General features: G+C 46.1%; 1 protein-coding gene across 2 annotated transcripts in view; it reads right to left on the bottom strand.

Moving 5' to 3' along the window:
• DNAH8 (dynein axonemal heavy chain 8) overlaps positions 1–21282 on the bottom strand; it is a 390116-nt gene that overhangs the window by 165493 nt on the left and 203341 nt on the right. For both annotated transcript variants that reach the window (XM_053305243.1, XM_053305251.1), the window contains 7 exons: positions 20929–21015; positions 20622–20729; positions 13748–13882; positions 10067–10228; positions 9538–9784; positions 6606–6847; positions 6376–6516 (listed from right to left, as the gene is read on the bottom strand). In XM_053305243.1, coding sequence (XP_053161218.1) covers positions 6376–6516; positions 6606–6847; positions 9538–9784; positions 10067–10228; positions 13748–13882; positions 20622–20729; positions 20929–21015 — 1122 coding nt within the window. The remainder of the gene's footprint in view (positions 1–6375; positions 6517–6605; positions 6848–9537; positions 9785–10066; positions 10229–13747; positions 13883–20621; positions 20730–20928; positions 21016–21282) is intronic.

The raw sequence follows: 21282 nt of genomic DNA, 5'->3' as shown, positions 1-21282 counted from the left end.
CACAAATGGTTCTTCAGAAGTCCAAGTAGCAGCCTTGCAAATATCTGGGAAGGATACCCCAGACAGAAAAGCTGCAGAAGCGTCATAAGTTCTAGGGGAATGAGCTTTGAGATATTTTGGTGCCGGCACTCCCTGTATTTAGTAGGCTAGGCGAATGGTCTCTACCAGCCAATGTGATAGTCATTGTCTGGACAGTGTCTGTCCCACAATAGTACCCTTGTATGACACAAGTAACTTTTTCGTTTTTCGGTGCCCTGCGGACATCTAAAGAGTGTAGAACCTTCTCCAAAGGCATGGATGGTGATCTAAAGAAGGTGGGTAGTACAATGTCCTGATTGACATGGAAGTCTGACACTACCTTGGGCATGAAGGTGATGTCCGGGCATAAGAGAACCTTGTCTGGGTAGAACCTAGTGTAAGGCACATCCGTACGGAGTGCAGTCAGTTCACTCACCCTGCGAGCAGTGGTGATTGCCACCAAAAAGGCCGCTTTCAAGGAGACATGTTTAAGTGTTGCAGAATGCATTGGTTCGAACAATGATTCTGTCAGAGTGGCAAGGACCAGAGAAATGCTCCATGGTTCTATTGGCTTGCTAATAATAATAATAATAATAATAATAATAATAAATAATTCAGTTTCTATACTGCCCTTCAAAAAATGGCTCAGGGCGGTTTACAAAGAGAAATAACAAATAAGATGGCTCCCTGTCCCCAAAGGGCTCACATTCTAAAAAGAAACATAAGACACACACCAGCAACAGTCACTGGAAGTACTGTTCTGGGGGTGGATAGGGTCAGTTACTCTCCCCCTGCTAAATAAAGAGAATCACCACAGTAAAAGGTGCCTCTTTGTCCAGTTAGCAGGGGCAGGATAGAGATAGAGATACAGGCAGATAGAGATTCGTGAGGCCCCTCAAGAAACTCTTACAAGAAGGATGGGAGAAAAACAGGTTGCTCACCTGTAACATGATCTGGAGATGATCCGTTGTATCCATAAGGAATGGGTTCTGAGCCTGTGCAGGGACCTCACGGATGGATTAGCTAGCTCCTTGTGTTGGCCCAAACTGTCAGCACGTGACCGTGCCGTCATTAACTTAGGCATTTGTGGTGCGCTTTACTCAGTTTCTGGCGGATTGTCAGTTGCCTTCAGTGACAACCGTATATGTTTCTCCACCCTACCCTTCCACCCTTGCGGGGAGGTTGGGTGGGTTTTATGAATACAATGGATCACTTCCAGATAATCTGTTACAGGTGAGCAACCTGTTTATCTGGATTGTGATCCATTAGAGTTTCCCCTGTACATCACAAAGAGCTTCCGTGTAACATCGAGATTCTTAGTCGCTGCTAAGTAGAACAGCAGTGCCCTTCGGACATCCAGTGCATGCATGGCTTTTTCCAGCTGTTTCTGGGGCCTGAAAAAAGGCAGGTACTATTATATCCGCATTAATATGGAAGTCTGTTGACACCTTGGGGCGAAATCGCAGGTCCAGCCGCATCACCACTTTGTTTGGGGAAAATTGCATGTAGGGCCGATTAGCCCTAAGGGCTGCAACTTCACTAACTCTTCTTGCTGTTGTTATAGCGATTAAGAACAATGTCTTCAACGTCTTCAATCTCAGCAACGCCTCTGCCATTGGTTCGAAAGGATTTTTCAGTAATGATTGCAGAACCAATGTCAAATCCCATTGTTGGAGTGCTTTCCATACTGTTGGAAACAAGTTATTTATGCAAGACGCCATGTATAGAAGAACTTGTCTGATTGTAGCTTTTCTGGGGAAGAATCCATGCTGCCTTGCATATAGTTTGAATCTCTTCCATTTGCTAGAATAATTTAGTCTCATGGATTTCTTTCTATTGTTTATTAGTATCTTATTTAATAGTTTATTCACCAAGCAGTTAGCCTTAATGTTTCCAGCTGCAGGTGCCGTATCGCTCCGCCGTCCTGTGTTAGCAAATCTGGTTGAGTTGGCAGCTTGCGATACGTCCCTCCTGACAACCGCAGTACCACTGGGAACCACTGCTGTCAGGGCCACCATGGTGTTATTAAGATGGCCTTCGTGGCATCCCTGAGCAGTTGCGATACAACACGAGTTATCAGTGGTTGTGGTGGAAACAGGTAGTATCGCTCTCTGGTCCTTTTGATTTGTTGAACTCGACGTCGAAGGAATAACTTTTCTTGTAGAATCCCAGCCATCCACATCAGATTGTAAAGCTGTTGGAGATGGGGTCCTATTCCGGATTTGAGTTTTCTTTGTTCGCTTCCTGGGAGGGGAGGTCTCTAGCTCTCCCTCAGAGGAAGAAATGCACTTGTGTTTTTTGTGGCGGTGACGCCTCTTCTCCACCTCTTCTGGTCATTTAAACTCCTGCACAGCGGTGGCTTTCGACTGCTGAACAGCAGAGTCCACCAGAGGTGCTGCAGGCTTCGACCCCATTGGCTCCATCGATGCTGGTCCCAACGTCGATGCTGAGGGTTTGGACGCCAACCCTGAAGTTGATGGTCATGGCGTCAGCAGGCAAAGAACATCATCATAAATGGCCGCCCGTAGGCACAATGCTCTATTTTTCAGTGTCTGCTTTGAAAAAGAGGAACATATATTGCAGGCATCAACATATAAACAAGCATCATGAGTGTCGGTTGAGGGTAGTTTTGCCTGGCACTCAGAGCAGCGTTTAAAGGTAGTCTTTGGTTTAGTATTAGCATCCGACATTGCCACAAGAGGCGTGGAACAAATCGTCTTTTCGCTTAGTCCAAATAACGCTTCCCAAAGTCATGTCCGTGTCCAGTCCAAAGTCCAAATCCAATCATTTGTCGTCGTCTGGTCCTTGTCCAAGTCTTTAGAAATATATCCGGGGAGCAATCAATCCTAGGTGTAGACGCAATGGTGGTCTAACAGAAACTGAGTAAAGCATGCCCCAAGTGCCTAAGTTAACGATGGCACGGTCACGTGCTAACAGTTGGGGCCAGTGCAAAGAGCTAGCTAATCAATTTGTGAGGTCCCTGCACAGGCGCAGAACCCATTCCTTATGAATGCAACGGATCATGATCCAGATCAATGTTTTTCCATCCCAGCCAGAATGTTTAGCAGAGAGAGCTGCGAGGAGGACCTGTATGGACACATTAGATAGTTCTAGACGCTTCATGGGGCTGTCCCTGAGTAGATTGAAGGACAACAGGAACCACAATTGCAGTTTTCTCATTTTCAAGCACATGTACCACACAGTTGGCTTGCAAGAGGCCATCAGCCCTAGTAGATGTTGGATGTGGCACACTGTTTGTGATGGCGTGGTTTGAAATTCTTGAACTAACAATGCAATGGTCTGATAGCAATCTTCTGGCAGAAACGCCCCCCCCCCCCCGTGTGCCATTGGGCACTGCTCCAATGTACAATATGCTCGATACCAGTGTCAGGTTGGACTTCTTCCAGTTGACTTGTATTCCCAGGTCTTAGAGAAGGTGTAACATATACTTTATCTGCAAAAGTAATTATTTTTTGTCTTTTGATGATAGCAGCCAATCGTCCAGATAAGGATGCAGTTTCAGCCCCCTCGTTCTCAAGTGGGCTACCACCACCGCCATGCATTTGGTAAATACACGGGGGGCAGCGCACAGTCCGAATGGTAGAACCTGGTACTGGCAAAGTGAGGTTCCTGCGGTGAACCGTAGATACTTCTGAAAAGAAGGCCGGATTCCTATGTGAAAGTATGCATCCTTTAAGTCTAACATCACAAGCCACCGCTCTGGATGGAAAAGAGGTAGGACGTCCTGTAACGTCATCATTCGATACTTTTTCACATGGATGAACTTGTTTAGATTTCTTAAGTCCATGATCGGCTGAATCCTGCTGTTCTTCTTCGGTATCTGAAAATAACGGGAGTAAAAACCCCTCCCATCGATTTGCCCATCACACTGGAACTATTGCTTTCTTGTGCATGAGTTCTTGGACTTCCTGAAGCAAGGCTGGTGTTGCTTTTGTGAAGCGTATGCCCCTGAAAGATGGCCGGGTCTTGAACTCTATCATGTAGCTGGATGTGACAATCTTTAAGGCCCACAGATCTGATGTTATGTTGCGCCATGCTTCCGCATGACTTGCCAACCTGATAGTGTTGGTGGCTAGTGGGGCCAGCTGCGAGATGTTGTAGGCCGGAACTAAGTCCTCCCAGATGTTCTGGGAGTGAAAGCAAAGGGGAGTTCCAGGTAATTGCGATGGGCTGTTCTGAGCCTCAAAGCCACTGCTTGTTTCCCTCAGACCCATGAAGGCTATCCTCTGAATCAGGATCCAAAGAAGTATGGCATGATGGTATCTTCGGGGATGCCACTCGAGAGGGTGTAGGAACAGATAAAGGATTGGTCTGCATCACTGTCGTGGTGAAGTGCCTCGAAGTTGTTTGAGTCTGCACAGAGGCCCTATGAATCTGTGTCTGTGTGAACACATTGGCAAAGACTTTCACAGGAGGTGGAGCATCCCCTGTGGGGAGAGGGTGGATGGAAAGTGTAGAGGGGCAACCCAGCAGACCTTGAATAGATACAAGTCTCCCCCTCCATGCACGGTCATCCTGGAAGTCATAGGCTGCCCCTGGTGAGGTAGTACCTGGCAAGGCCATTTCTCTTGACGGGGAAACCAGGTGGCTGAAGCCGCAAGTGTGCCAAGGTGTTGTGGTAGTGAGCTGGGTGGCGGTCAGCATCCGAGGAGCGGTATTGGCAGCATCATCCTCTGAATGTGGGAACCTATGAAAAGTTGAAGGGGTATTTGCTGTCAAATCCAACATCCTTAGAAGGGGATCCAAAGGAGGAGCCTCAGCCTCCTCGATGTGAGCTCCCTCCAGCATAAAAGTCATAGGTGCATGGAACCTTGGTGTCACTGTGGTAATGTTAGTTGGAGTGTTCAACGAGGATGGTTGATTGTCAACCTTCGATGTTGAGGGGGAACGGATAGTAGTCGGTGCAGGCACTAGATCTCTAGTGGTTGGCATCAAGAGCGTCGATGAGGTGACCAACGTCGATGTCGTTTGTTGTTCTGCCAAAGCTCCCTTCAATGTCTCCATCGACATCGATACCGTCGATGTTGATTGTGATGCTTGCATCGATGTCGAAGTTTCCTTCACTGTGTCCAATGACATCGATACGGTTGATGCTGAGCGTGATGCCTGTATCGATGTCGGAGTTGTCCCTGCCGGCATGTTTGATGTCGAAGTGGTTTCCTCCGGCACAGTTGTAGACACCGATCAGCGTGGAGTCATCGGAGTCGATGGTTTTGGAGTTGGTTTTTTGTGCAGCACCAGTGCTTTGAATGCTGAGATGAAGACGACATCCTGTGCCGATCTCAGCAACGGCATCGATTCTGACTGAGTCCGTACCCGTGCTTTTTTGGTGGGACCACCAGTGGCTGCCATCTTTTTGCCCGGCCTCTTCGAGGTCTTAGGGGACTTCATGGGGGGCGTCAAAGTTTTAGACTGGGCCGAACCCAGGTCCTTCAAGCCATGCGCCTGAGATTTCGAGGAAGGTGCTGCCAAAACATCGTCATAAATGGAGGCCCGTAAACGGAGTTCCCAATTTTTTCTAGTTTGTTTAGAGAAAGATTGACAAATCTTACAGGCCGAAGTAACATGGGCTTTGCCCAGACACAGCAAACACAAGTTGTGGCAGTCTTGTGGGGGCAATTTGGTGTTGCACTTAGTGCAGTGTTTAAAGGTTTTCTTCCCTTTCGGGGCATCCATATTCCTCACTGTCTGAGTTCAATTCAGCCAGGAAATCAGTCCGATCGTTCATCAGGTTGAGGATGATTTACAGATGCAGAAACAGGAACAGTCCAAGTCAAAACCGAAATCAGATAATCCAAATCAGCAGCCAAAGAATAGTCAGTAAACAGTCTGTAGTCAGAATTAGCAGTAGAAGTAGAAATTAGCCAAGGAACCAACACGAAGGAGCCGCAGAAACCAAGTGATCTCTATGGCAGTCGCAAAGGAACTGAGGTGCCTGCGTTTCCTCCCACCTTAAATAGCCATGTGGTCACTTTGCTTGTGGGGCGGGGCGCAGGCGCCGAAAAGGAGCTGTGGAACTCGATACTGAGAGGCTTCCGCTCAGGCGCAGAACCCATTCTAATGGATTCAACGGATCACGTACCAGATTCTCTCTCAGCTCTATCTTGGATAAGCCAGGGAGGGAACTTGAAACGTTCTGCTCTTCCCAGAGTGGCTCCATCCTGAGGTTACAGTGCTCACTGAAGGTTACAGTGCTCACACTTCTAGTCTCCCATTCATATGCAACCAGGGCAGACCTGCTTAGCTAAAGGGACAAGTCATGCTTGATTTCTTTGTGTCTTTCTTTACTGATACAGTCCATTTTTAAAAGAACTGAGATGACAGTAACTGATATACCTGCATAATATAGTTACATTCCAGAAGCTCCATTTTTGGATTAAGGTTTAATTTCATGTATGTATAGGCTGCTTCAAACACTTTATCATATAAGCCTAGCAGCACATCAGCTTCTTGTGGAGTACGTGTCTTTAGCCAACCCTAAAAAAGGCAGAAAAGTAGTATCCATTAAAAACAAAAACTCCCATCATTTAAAAATAAAAAGTAGTCAATACTGCTTTTAAATGTACCTGCAATATTGGCCTCCAGCTTAGAGCAGAAGAACTGATATACACCATACCCATTCTAGAAACAGTAGCAGGAGAAGCATTTTCAATGTTGTGGACTTCAAACAGCAGTTTGCAAGTAGGAGCCATTGGAATCCGATCACCATTTGCTAAAGTGAGAGTCTTATTATCATCTAGCACTGAATTCAGATTCTCAATCCAAATTGCATCTACAGGACCATCTAGAACCAGAAAAATATTCTCGCCTGGAAACAGAGATAGGGTTTACATATAGATGGTAAAATTGCAACAAAAAAAGTGGGGGGCAATGTATCAGTGCCTCCAAAGTTCAAAACATTAATCTGTGCAAACCAAAGAAATCTTGCCAACCCAAGTAATTTTAATGGAACTCAAGTGAGCTTAAAAACTGAAGCACACAATCAGATGGTACAGAATTCTATCCCTGACATACTAGTTGTGTATGTACAGGAAGAGTTGTTTTTTAAAATAGGAGAACATTCAAACATGAAATCTCTGACCTCTTGTCGGAAATGCTATAGCTTAGCAAAAGCTCTGCTGCATGAGTGTTTGATTGTGAGTTGTGTCCAAAGTGGTTGTGCAGAAGTGCTCTATGGCCACAAACTCCATCCATGAACAGGAGAATTGCACACATGTAATTACTTTTGTTTGTGGAAGGACCCCATTCACAAAAGGGTCTTGTGACCATGGAGTACCTATCTGTAAACACTTAGAACATGAGTGTGTTTTAGCTCTTAGAACCTGTGTGTTTTAGCTCTTAATATCAATGGATCACACTAACTGGCTTCATTAAACACTAGTAATTTTAAGCCCGTTAAATTAATGGGCGCTAGAAGAGCTGTGCGCTCCTTGGGGCCGGCTGTTCCCCTCTCACCCTCCCTCCCGCCCTGGTCTCTCTTAACCTCCCCCACTTCCATTCCTCTCCTCCCTCCACACCGGAGACTGCTCTCTTATCAGAGCCAGCCATACAACGGTTTCCTCCACACCCGCAAGGAGAGCCGGCCCTGTGTGGAGCGTGAAGGAGAAAGAGAAAAGGAGGAGAGAAAACGGGTGCGAGGGAACCACCTTTCTTTTCTTTGCTCTTCTTGGGGATCTGTAAGTTTCTTTTAACAGGCAGGTCTTCAGCTGCTTTGGAGAGTGAGGCCCTCAGCCCATCGCTCTGCGGCTGTGGATGGGGCTGCTCATGGGCCGCGGAGGCGCTACTCTTGCGGTGGCCGTTGCTCGGGGATCCCCAGCCTTCTGCGGTGCTGGTGGCAGCAGCAGCAATTCCCAGACCCAGCAGCAGCCGCTCCTCCTCACTCCCTCCCCGTTCCCCGCTTTCCCTTCTCCCGGTCCCGATGTCCGTTTTCACGGCAGGGCTCCTTCCGCCGCTGCCGCATCTTCCCTCCCCGTTCCCCGCTTCTCCTCCGCCTGGCCTGGGAGACAACATGGCCGCCGAGTCTCTGCGGCCGTATCTTTCTCGGACGTTCTGGGCATGCGCTCTGCGCATGCCCAGAACGGCCAAGAAAGACACGGCCGCAGAGACACAGGCGCACACTTTACCATTTTATTATAGAGGATGTTTAAAATGCACTATGAGTCTCATGTTTCCATAATTAGATGCTGTATTGCAGCTAGTAATTCTTATTTTCTAGTAGCATTTTCTCTTAATGGGATACTTTTTCTTAACGTACAGAAATGCGAACAGAAATCTGCTTGCACATGGGAGCTCCTTGCTCTGCACTGCACCATGTGAAAAAGGCACTCCTGAGGAAAACCCTCCAGATGTAGCACAGGAAAGGGCCTGCAGTGGGAGGAAGGAATTTGTGGAAATGAAGCAGAGGCACTTTGTGCAATTACACTCCCAATTTTTGGTTGTGTGGAAGCAAGGTAGGAGGGAAACCTGGGTAAAAGTGATTGTGTGGAAACAAGGTAGAAAGAAAACCTGAGTAGCTTTTCCTCCTACCTTGTTTCCACACAATCACTTCTACCCAGGTTTTCCTCCTCCTACCTTGCTTCCACACCACCAAAAATTCAAAGCACCCACAGCTGCCAAAGCCGTTAGAATACAGTGAAGCGGGTCTCACGATCAGTGAGACCTACCTCAAGAGGGTTAGTGGGGAGCGCAGGCTTAGCCCGCTCTCCCCGCACATGAGCAGGCTGTAGCCTAGGGTGGCCGGATCGGCCACCCACACGACTGCTGGCTCTATCACAGAGCCGACAGGGGCTGCGGGGATTGGGGGCCACGCAGCCCCCAGAAGTTCCAGCATGCATTGCGCAAGTGCGCAGAGCATGCTGGAGAGACCCCCGAGCCGGGAGGCTGCTTTTTAGCCTCCTGGTTGGGGGTCTCCTTGTGAGTTGCTGCAGTGTGAAGCCGCACTGTGGCAACACATGATCCACTAACCTGGGCTAAGGGGAGGGCTGCAGAAGTGGGTTACCTGCTTTGGGGTAACCAGGCTCGCCTGTGAGCCCAGTGCTTCTCACAGTCCGCTAAAATCGGACTAGGCTCCCCTAGCCTGATTTTAGCCGATCGTGAGAATAGCCTCAGTTTTTGGTCTCAATTTATAGCAAAATCCTCTCTCCCCAATAACATTCTTTGCTACTCTTTTACTCTTCCAGACTAGTTGCCCTAGAGTGACCCCTGCTTTAGAAGCACTTGAAGTGCTGATAACAGTCCCAGTGGCCAGCTCATCTGCTAGCCATTTTAATATCTGGAATGCACTAGGAGATGATTCTTACTCAACAAAAATTCCATATCATCAATAGCAACCAGGCAAGTACTTAAGGACAAGATTGCCATACACCCTAATTATGGCAGAGCTTCTACTACAAGAGATTAATTTTGTTTGCACGTGCAAACAAAAGATCCTTTCCAGCAGAACACCAGCAGATTGTAATCATTTTATCAGACCTGTGATATATCAAATAGCAGACATACCTTTTTTAGCTTTTAGGGTTTTTCTCCACAGTGTGGAAAATATTCCATCGGTCCAATCATTAGTTGCTGTATCCAGTTTACCAAACATCTGAGGAGCAGTAATAGCTTTTGGGTTCATACGCATTTCTCTGTGAGGATATCCACACTCTGTCAATGCCCTCATCAATATAGTTATAACAGCTGTTTTTCCAGATCCACTTGGTCCCAGTGTCATCAACCCATGGCGGACTTTATTAGTTTCATACAACTAATGGGAGGGAGAGAGTTCAGTATTTTGAGAAATAACTATCAATATTCTTCTTGGGCTTGTTTTTCTAAGGCACTTCCTCCCAAGCACAACATAACCATATTTACACAGCAGAGTACAGAATGTTATACCTGGCTGGGTTATTTCCCCCCTGTAGACAGTTTGCTTTCTAATTACTAAGTATGGGAATGGTTTAGGGTGAAGATTCACATTGCAACATTTTTTTCAACTTATTTTATGTTCTGATGTCTTTTTGGAAGTTCAGGATGTATTACATGATACCTGTACAAGCTTAAGATTCCAAGGTGGATGATTAATCAGTCCTGCTTCATCAACCTGATTTGCAACGGCTGCCTGAAGATCAACATATGTATTGCTGTCCAGCACTAACCCCGGGAAGAGGTCATTGATAAGACTAAGAAATAGAGGTTCATCTTCATCTACCTGAAAAATTAAAAACAAATTACGCACACACACAGATATACATATATAAAATATGGTTTTCTACATAGTAAGTCAAAGTTAGTATGAGATTGTATCTTACGGTAACCCTTGCTAGCTAGGCAAGAAGCACCTTTTTAAAATGGTGACTCATATTGAGCAAGGGGAGAGCAACTATCCCAGTTCAGCCCAGCATAGCTTCTCTCCAATGGCTGTTGCTGGTGTTGTGTGTGTGTGTGTGTGTGTGTGTGTGTGTGTGTTTTAGAGATTCTGAGCTCTTTGGGGACAGTAAACTACGTTCTCATACCATTTTATATATAAACCACTTTTTTATTTATAAATCTTTTAATAATTATCTTTTAATGTAAATATTTTCTTCATCATCATCATTAATAAGTGCAAATAGAAGCAAGTTCACACAAACTTTCCCACTTCCTCCTCAACACAGCAGCTCCACACATCCCTCAAAAATCAATTCTTGGGGTTCAGAGGACCCCTTCAAAATAGGACAGTATGAGGTTGTTTTATAGCTGCTTCCTTCATACACTCAAAGAAAACTTCAGCAGATATAACTAAAGGTTTATTCAGGAACAACTCCATTTTCTCCTTCCCCTTTCTCTCCCATTTCCTCTTGACTCCTACCCTACACTCTTTACAGGATCCCCCTTGGGACAAATGTCTAAAACATACAAACTGCAAAAGATTACTGAACAGAATATAATGGAGGTGTTGAGGTCTGCAGGGCTTAGGACTGATTGGCAAAGAACACCACTCCTCGGGGCCAGACCAGGACACTGGGACGATTCCCAGTGCGCCCTATGATTTGATATTTGCCCCCAGACAAAGTGTCAGGGTATGAGAATCTTAGACTAAACTTTCTGCCTGGAAGATCCCAGGTTGCTATTGTCCTTACTCTGCTTTATCCTCACAGTTCCGAGACAGCCAGGTCAGTGGCCAATAAGAGTAGAACAGGGGTGGGGATTTGCCAAGGTGGGAACATGGTGGTGGTTGCTGGCACAGTCTATGATCAGTGGAAGATACTGAGCTGCTCTTTGCACTGCAGTGTCTGCACTGAGTCTTAAACCAATGAAGCCAGTGGTGGAGTGGGACGGAGCAGGTCTGCTTCTGCAGTGACTGCGAAGTGGGGTGCTAAGGGCAGCCCAACAGCCCAGGCTGCTGCCCAACAGCCCAGGCTGCAACAACACAGGCTGCTAAGGCAGCCCAACAGCCCAGCTGAGGAATTGGGTCAGGCGCTCAGTATGTGGATGGTGCTAAGGTTTGGGTTGTTGATTGTTTTTGCAGCATCGGGTAGAACACCAGATAATACAGATTTGTGGAGGATAGGTCTATCGGCACCTAGGAGATATGATAGCTAAATTGAGCTCTTTGTCCAGAGGCAGTGTAAAAGTGCCAGGTGCTGGGGAGGAAGAGCAGGGGAGGGTTGCTGTTGTCATACCACGCTGCTCATGTCCTTTTATGATGCATATTCTACTCTGATTCTTGGTTAAGGTTGATTCAACCCTTATTTAAACATTGTCCAGGCTATCCAGACAAACCTTATGTCACATATCTTGTAGGTGATAAATATTCCGTTATGTATCAAAAAGCAAAATTTTGTTTCTTAGCCACAAGGGCTCGCTGTACTCTGGTAGCTCCTCCATGACTATGACCATATTGGTCCTGAAATCTCAGAAGAAGTATTTTAGAAGGAAGAATTTTAGTACTGTTATCTCTGTGATTGATGACCTTGCTCATTTTTATTTATTTATTTATTTATTTATTTATTTAGCACATTTTTATACCGCCCTAACCCAAGGTCTCAATTTGGTAGATTGTATCACTGCTTGTATTCTGGACTATAACCATAATAAAGTATAAGTAAGTAATTAAGTATTGTTCATAGGGTTCTTTGCTTACTACATCTTTTCCAAAGCCAATGCCTTTGCTGGGTTTGGTAATATCTCTATCTTTCTATAAGGGACACCATGCTCACCTAATATTATGAAATGAGATTTTGCTATGTATAATGTTGCAACCTGGTAATTTTGGCTCCATGATCTGAAAACAGCCATGGGAATGTAAGTAGTGAGCCTCATTCTTGATGCTGGCAGACTCCAAACATAAGAACATAAGAACAGCCCTGCTGGATCAGGCCGAAGGCCCATCTAGTCCAGCATCCTGTTTCACACAGTGGCCCACCAGATGCCACTGGAAGCCTACAGGCAGGAATTGAAAGCATTCCCTCTCTCCTGTTGTTACTCCCCTGCAACTGGTACTCAGAGGCATCCTGCCTTTGAGGCTGGAGGTGGCCCACAGCCCTCCAACTAGTAGCCATTGATAGGCCTCTCCTCCATGAAGTCATCCAAACCCCTCTTAAAGCCATCCAGGTTGTTTGCTGTCACCACATGTTGTGGCAGAGAGTTCCACAAGTGGATCACGCGTTGTGTGAAAAAGTACTTCCGTTTGTTGGTCCTAGACCTCCTGGCAATCAATTTCATGGAGCGACCCCTGGTTCTAGTGTTGTGTGAGAGGGAAAAGAATTTCTCTCTCTCCACTTTCTCCACACCATGCATGATTTTATAGACCTCTATCATGTCTCCCTGCAGTCGTCTTTTTTCTAGAATGACTTCCATCTAGTACTAACAGGCTACAAAAAGAAACTTTACAGACTAATTACTAAAACACAGATATTGCCTGATACATTAATATGTTCACTAAAAATGTATAGGATTATCATAATCCCTCATGTATGCAAACTTGTATAATTGCATAGATAGCAACAGAAAATCCATGCATTCATAATTTGTGGAATTGCAGATATTGGTCCCAATTCAGATAAAGTGAATTTTGTTCCCAGTGAAATAAAAATGACTTATGTTACTTGCAACAAACTTGTTCCATTGATTTTGGTGGGACTTAAGCATTACTAACTTTCTCTAGATACCGTTAAATCCATTTCATTCGGACCAAACAGGCAAACAAAATGTACAAAAGAATGCAGAGAACCACATATTACCACAGAGGTACTTAATATACTAGTTAAATATATCTCAGGATCATCATAGCAATGGGAAGCTTAGTAAATATTCAACATTTCTACAGCATTAATCAAGGGAACAAGACTCAATCTTCTTTACTTAATTGCTTACAAAATTCAAAACATTTTAAATAACAGAATAAGGCTGCAATCCTAAACATCAGACCTAAATAGACATTACTACAGAGTAAGCCCCAATGGGACTTACTTCTGAGTAATCATGGATGGAATTGCACCATTTATGTTATCAATGTTCATATAATTGTTTATGAAAAAATGTTTATGTACCTTCTTATATAGTTGCATTTATAAACTCAATATTCTCAAGAAGTTACTTAAAGTGAAGTAAAGTCTACATTACTCACAGACTACAAACCACATGTGATTTTTTGAGTCCTGAATTTTGTCTTTCATTAGTAAAACACTGGCAAAAATAAATCCAGAAAAATACTTAGAACTCATGCTTTAAATTGACGGATTCTTACAAGTTTAGAGAGGTTCATGTCCCTTAGCCCTCTCATGACAGTACTCAATTCACTGTCATCTGGTCTTGCCCTCTTCTGAGATCCAAGAGTCCTCAACACTGAAAGGATATTCCTCAACCCAAAGTCATAATGAACCTAGAAATGAACAATAGACATTGTACAAATCTACCAATGAAAGACTACATTTATGACTTCATTAGTAACATGCTTAGAATTGTATGCTGAGCCAGATAGCCTATAAATTGTACACTGCAAAAACACAAAATATTATGAAAGGAAATTAGGGGCCAAACTGCATGTTACAACAAGTATGCAACTCACCCTTGAGTGCTTGTTTTCCCTCTCCCTAAACAGCAACTGAGATGCCTTAGATCTCAATCAGGACCAAGGCATAGAGGAGGGGGCTTTGCTTAGCCACAGTTCTGATACATATTAAACATACATACATACACAATTCCATAGGTAACAACAGAAAATCCATGCATTCATAATATGTGGACTGCAGTTTCTAGTTGCCTCGAGAGAAGCTTCCATTGGTGCCAAATACTAAAAGGGGCTGTTCACATGACTCAGTGCACACACGGTTAGGCAGGCAAGGGGGAAGACAGGGTTCAACCTACCTTCCCCTAGATGACCACTGACAGCATGGGCAACATGAAAGCCACACACCCACATGACCAGCGCTGCCAAGAGTAGTGCAGATGAATCTCTATGCTGTTCCCAGTAGCACTGGTAAACAGAAGCTAGGACTCATTGTCCTGGCCTCTGTGAATCCCACAATGCATAGTGTGACTATCATGGCACTGCTAGAGTTGGTTCTGGTAACATAGACGGCCATCCTTGAGGGAGAAATCTGACAACTCATCGGGTACGGCAAGAGCCAGTTCTTGGTGATGGACTTGAGCAAAGGGGTCCACTCTTGTTGGTCCTGCAGTTGTTCACTGGTGGCATGGAACTGGAAAGTAGCAGCGAAATTTTCAGGTTGTAGTACGGTAGACACAAATCCTGAGCCAGGTTCTACTGCATATTCTGGTTTCCAGGAGAGGGCATCCACCTGTATGTTTGGGGCACTAGGTATATACGCAATCTTAAAATCAAAACCGGCAAAGAACTGGGACCATCGGATCTGCTGCTGATTGAGTTTGCAGGCAGTTTGAAGATATTCCAGATTCTGGTGGTCTGTTCTCACCTCAATAGGGTGCTGTGTCCCCTCCAAAAAGTGCCTCCACATCTCAAAAGCGGCCTTGATGGCCAATAATTCCTTATCCCAGATGGTATAGTTCCGCTTTGAGGTATTCAATTTCTTGGAGAAATCGGTGCAAGGCAACAGCATTCCTTTGACCTGGCTGAGTTGCAGCAGAACCGCACCTATCGCCACACCGAACGCATCCATTTCTACAACAAAGGGGGTTCAGGGGTCCTGGTGTTGCAGAATCGGTTCTGATACAAAAAGTTGTTTCAATTCGCTAAAGTCCTGTTGCGCCTCTGGTCCCCAGTGGAACAATGTTTTGTTTTTGAGTAAGTCCAACATGGGAGCTGCGAGATAAGCAAAGCCAGTGATGAACTTAAGATAATAGTTTGCGAACCCCAAGAAACACTGGACTTCTTTCACATTTGGAGGGGGGGTTCCAGGACACCACTGCTTCCACCTTTCCCGGATCCATCTCAATCTCCTTGAATGAAATACGATGTCCCCAAAAATCCACCACCAGGAGATCGAATGCGCACTTTTCTAGCTTGGCATACAGTTGATATTCTCACAACCTCTGTAACACTGCCCGAACATGGCTGCAGTGGGCCTGTGGTGTGAGGAAATAAATCAGGATATCATCCAGACAAACAATCATGAACCGATCTAGATAATCTCTGAAAATATCATTCATCAAGTGTTGAAACACCACTAGGGCATTACACAGGCCGAACGGCATTACCTGATACTTATAATGCTCATACTGGGTCTGGAATGTGGTCTTCCACTCATCCCCCTCTCGGATGTGAACCAAATTGTATGCCCCCCTCAAATCCAATTTAGTGTAGATGGTGGCACCCCAAAGTCTCTCCAAGAGTTCCAGAATGAGGGACATTGGGTACCGATTACGGCTAGTGATTTTATTGAGGGCCCGTAATTGGCAGCCTCATTTCCTCGCACTTTTTCTTGAAGAACAGTACCGGCGTAGTGACCGACGAGGAGGAGGGCTGGATAAAACCCCTCCTCAAATTCTTTTCAAGGAAGTCCCGCAGAGCAGCCAACTCTGTTTCAGAAAGAGAGTAGATTCTCCCCACCAGCAGGGCTTCTCCAGGTATGCAGTCAATGACACAGTTGTACAGTCTATGTGGAGGCAGTTGATGTGCTTCCTTCTTGTCAAAAACATTGGCAAAGTCCTGATACTTCTCAGATAACTTCGCAGTCAGGGCTGTGGGCGTGGCTTCCACCCCCACCTTGGTGGAGACTGGCCAGCAATGTTCCCGACAGTAGTCCGATGAAAAAACCACCTCCCCCTGAGACCACGCAATACAAGTGTCATGTAGGGTGAGCAAGTTCACCCCCAAGACCCCAAGGGGTAGGGTGAGATAGTAGTTCCCAAGAACCTAATCATCTCCACATGCCCCTGGACCTCTAACTGGAGTGGCTCGGTCTGCTCAGTCACGGGTCCCGCTACTAGGGGACGTCCATCAAGTGTCTCCACTGCCACAGGGGAGTCCAACCGCTCCCACTGTATCCAATGGGCATTGGCAAACTCTAGATCCATGAAGTTTCTGGAAGCCCCAGAGTCAATCATGGCCACTGCTCTCACTGGCGCTCTTCCTGGGTGGCAGAACATGACATGCAACCAGAGGGTGGAGGAGTGGAATCTAAGAGGAGTCTCTACCTGACCCCTACAACCCAGACTTAGAATCCCCACTAAGGCCAGGCCCAATCGTTTCCCAAAGTTTCAGGGCAGGATTGCTTTGCAGGCATAACGTCCATCCTGCCCACAGTACAGGCACAGCCCTGCTTGCCTGCAGCAGTTCTTTTCCTCCACCGTAAGCCAAGGGCGCGCTCCTCCCAGTTGCATGGGTTCTTCCCCTGTCCTTTCTGTCTCAGCCTGGGTCTCCTAAGGAGCGTAATGAGGGAGTGGCCAGACCCCCCTCCTGGCTGCCGATGACTGACGGGTGAGCCAACGACTTTCTAGCCGGCCATCAATCTGTGTACACAGTTTTATCAGGGCCTTCAGAGTAGGAGGCCGCTCCACCATGGCCAGCTCATCCAGGACTTTATCTGATGGTCCCTCCTGGAACTGGTCCATCAGAGCTGCGTCGTTCCAACCCAGGTCTTGACTCAGCAGACGAATAGCACTTGCATAAGTAACCACCAAATCTTTCCCCTCGTGCAAGAGGTGAATCTGCCAGTTGGTGGTCTCAGCCTTCAGGGGGTCTTCGTACGTGGCCTGAAACTCCGCCACAAACACGGCATAGCCTGCCAGTATGGGCACTCCCTGGAGCAGGAAGGGAGCCGGTTCAATCAGGAGACTGATCACAAACACCACTCTACTCCTGTCATCAAGGAAGTCCTCCGCTCTTAGAAGCATAAAGAGTTCACATTGGGCCAGAAAGGTATGGAACTTGTCTGGAGCTCCATCAAATTTATCAGGAACCACCACTGGGCACTTACACTTCACGGTCCGACCCTGGGTCATCAGCTGTGTTTGTAAGGCTGCAACTGCAGCAGTGAGTTGGTCCACCTGGTTTTGCAGGAATTCTGCCATCCTCCCCTGTTCACACTGAATTTGGGCTGGAAACCAACTGTCAAGAGCTTGCCTGCCAGACGACGCCTGGCCTCAGATTTATGGCACAGGAGCCAGCAGCTCAGGTTTCAGGCTGACAGCAGGGGAAGCACGGGTCTCAGGAGTCCACATAAGAAGCCAGGAATCCAAGGTTGCAAATGCTCTGATACAGTGCAAGCCCAGCCGGAAGCGTTGTTTTCAGCAGTTGTTCGCTGCCCACACCACCTGATTTATAGTCCTTGGCCTTAATTCCTCTCCTCCCCCAGCCAGCTGCTAGAGATTCAGCGTCTTTCTTGCTGCCTCCCAAGGAGGCGCTGGCTTCTCCAAAGTGCCTGCATTTGTTGTCGCCGCTTCTCCTGCCTACGTTCTTGGGGAGTTAAGGGTTGTTCGCCCCCCTGCTCAGGTACTGACTTTTCACCCCAAGGGTCCTCTGATCCTGACAGACCTTCTTGTACTGAACCTTCACTCTGGACCGTCTCAACTCTCTCCTGAGGCCCAACATCAGACTGCTTTCCATCAGATGCCTCTCCACCTGCTGGAGGGTTGCATCCCTCCCACTCCTTTTCACTATCCGCGAGCGAAGGCATGACAGTATGTCACACGTAATGCATTGGGAGATTCCCCCAAGAGATAGGCACTCTAGGTGCCCATCTCTGTGTGCAGCCCGGCTGGGAACAGCCTGGCTTGCACACAAGCATGAAGCCCGGGTTCAGGGAGCACTCAGGAGCATGTAGCCCAGCTAGTTGCCAGGCTACAAAGCTAGGCTAGGCAGTGCTGGCCTTCCAGGATCAGGCCCAATCCCAACGGTTCTCATGCACAGCCTAACCCAGGCTGGGCATCACTAGCCTGGGTTAGGATGCATGTGAGAACAGCCTCAAAGCTTCTATGCTTCCAATCCAAATCAGGTGTACCTGTGGTTGCTATTAGGAGGCAAGGGTCAACCACACGCTTGTCATAAAACATAGTTTGGCCCCAAGAAAACAAATTAACAAATATATCAAAGGGATTCAGTACTTTCTAAAAAAGAAAATATACTATATTGAAAAAATAAATGTTCTCTCCTTTGAATCCTTTATCCAGGATCATCATCAGGTTTGTGTAGTGTGTGTGTGTGTGTGTGTGTGTGTGTGTGTGTAAGTGTAATGATTTTATTTGAACCAATCTGAACCTTCAAAATGGTGGATCTATAATGCACATGGGGAATACCATATAGTATGGCTGTGACAATAATAAAAGATTAATTATACAGGCTGTCATGCTATACCCACTGCATTAACAAAAAGATAATATGGAAAGCAGGTACTGAACTAGTTGTCCCATCACACAAAAGAGGTTAGCATATGGTAATAAAGACAGAAAACACAAATATATAATTTAAAATATTTAAATTAAGGGGATTAAGGGGGTGGGGATGAATGTGTTCATTGAGGCTGATTTTTGGAGAAGAATCAGCAAGGAGGTCAGGGAGGGGAATCAGAGCAGTTAAAGATGATATGATGTGAAATGTTTCAGTTCAAAAGCATGTGGATATTTTATATGCCATTTTTGAAATTAATAACACTGAATTTTGTTTGTATATTTTTAATGTGATGTATTCTTCACATTACTGTTTGTTTTAAATCAAGTCAACTCAAATGCTCTGGTGGGCCTGATCCACCCATGACTTGATGTGTGGGGTCCAGGGCCAATTTCCAACACATTAATTACTATATTAACATTTATTATTAAAAACTAGTGACTGTTAAGCCCGTTACATTAATGGGCGCTAGAAGAGTTGTGAACAGGGGAGCCGGCTGCGTGCCTGCGCCGGCTCAGTCCTCTCTCTGACTCGCTGGAGAGAGGACGTCCATAGCAGCTCCTAGGCTGGTCAGGAGCACGTGGCCAGGCCTAATAGGAGTGGCTGCGCTGGGGGCTGTAGCGGCGGTGGAGGGCTCTTAAGCCCCCCTGCCGAGAATCAAGGGCGGCCCCCTGGTTAGAGGCCGTGGGTGTGGCCTCCCTCAGCGGCGCCGCGGACACAGCATAATCGAGAGGCCGCTCCTGGGGGCTGTAGTGGCGGCAGAGGGCTCTTAAGCCCTGCCGTCGGGGATCCAGGGCGGCGAGTGGCCTCCCGACCACCGGAGTGGCTGCTCCCGGCGGTGCCACAGACGCGGCCCAATCCGAGTGGCTGCTCTTGGGGGCTGTAGCGGCGGCGGAGGGCTATTAAGCCCTGCCGCCGGGGATCCGAGCGGCCTCCTCAACAGCGGAGCGGCGCACGCGCCACACATGCGCAGAACACCTGCAAGAGACACGGATGCAGGTACCTTAGGGTTTTATTATATAGGATATTGAAAGTCAGGGGGCAAAGGATTGGAGTCATGGGGGAAAGCAAGGGGAAAGAAGGATGAGAGATTATGTCAGTGGGCTCTAACCCAGAGCAAGAGGTGTCTAGTCTCAAGCAGCCAACTGCATTAAGTCACTGCTAATTATCAGCAGGACAGGCCAAGATCTCCTCATGGCTCCTGCTATTGCTGCAGGATATTCCTACCTGTGGCAACAACAACAACAAAAAGTCCAAGGGCCAGATCTGGTCCTCGGGCCTTATGTTGTGCAGGTCTGTTTTAAATGAACAAATGAAAAATATTGTTTGTTTGTTTTTAAATCCCACCATGCTACAGCCCTGACAAAAATGGTTAAGCTTGGAACAGAAGCTTCCTTTGCAATCCGCAGAAGGGGAGGAGAGCTGGTCTTGTGGTAGCAAGCATGAATTGCCCTCTTATATTTCACATAGCTGATACTGTTGTATTATTTGGTTCTGCTGTTGTTTACACCTTGTAACGGTAGTCTCCTGTCCTCTGTTAATCTGCTACACTATATTACACGTGTCCTTAATGTTCATCTGCAGCAGAGACATGGGGCCAGGAGAAGGAGAGGAAGGCAGTGAGGGGCCGATTTTAAAATCTCATCTCTGGGCCCACTCCAACCTTGGTACGTCCCAATATGATTCAGTCCATATTCAGGTCTTTAGGTCAGACTTGCTCATTCAACTGAGCTACTAGAAAAACATGCTTTTAGTGCTAGCCATGGACAATCTTCTCCATCACTACTAGGACAGAACAGCACTATAGTTTTACCTGCTTAGTAAGCTGCTCTTCACAAAGTTTATAAAGAACAAAGAATTTCTGAGCCAGTATGACATTTTCAATAAAGCCACAGCTTGCAAGTTTCACTCTCATGATTATCTGAAATAGAGTAGTACAGCATTAAGAATTTTGTAAATATTTTAAAACGTTTAGAAATAAAAACGTTTTTAACATTTAGAGTGATAAAAAAGAAATTTAAAAGTGTATTTTAATTGAGATATTAACTCTCTAACAAAGTTGCTTGTAAATGTCTGTGTTTATGGAATTATGCCCAGTACAGCATGCCATTAAATAGTACCTGTCTGTCTGGAACCATCATAGCAACAGTTCTAAACTGAATTTTCAGATTTTCTGGCAGTTCCTGACGTCCAGCATAGCCGGGATTCTAGAAACAAATAAATATATAATAATAATTTTATTTCAAGTATTTGGAGTCATTCCCATGCTTTAGTATCTATCTATTGCTTCTTTTAATTCATGAAATCAATATTGTGGTTTCTAACTGGCTTTGTGGAATTGTGTGCCATGCAATGAGGACAGCCTTCATTCAAATCTGCCAGTTTTCACAGAGTGGTTTCTTTTAAAAAAAAAGAACAACCCAAACCCAAAACAAATACACAAGGGCCAAACTATGCTTTTAATGCAATGTGTA

Source organism: Hemicordylus capensis, chromosome 1 (assembly GCF_027244095.1).
Source record: "Hemicordylus capensis ecotype Gifberg chromosome 1, rHemCap1.1.pri, whole genome shotgun sequence".
In the NCBI taxonomy this organism is placed as follows: domain Eukaryota; kingdom Metazoa; phylum Chordata; class Lepidosauria; order Squamata; family Cordylidae; genus Hemicordylus; species Hemicordylus capensis.
This window is presented reverse-complemented; position numbering and strand designations above follow the sequence as displayed.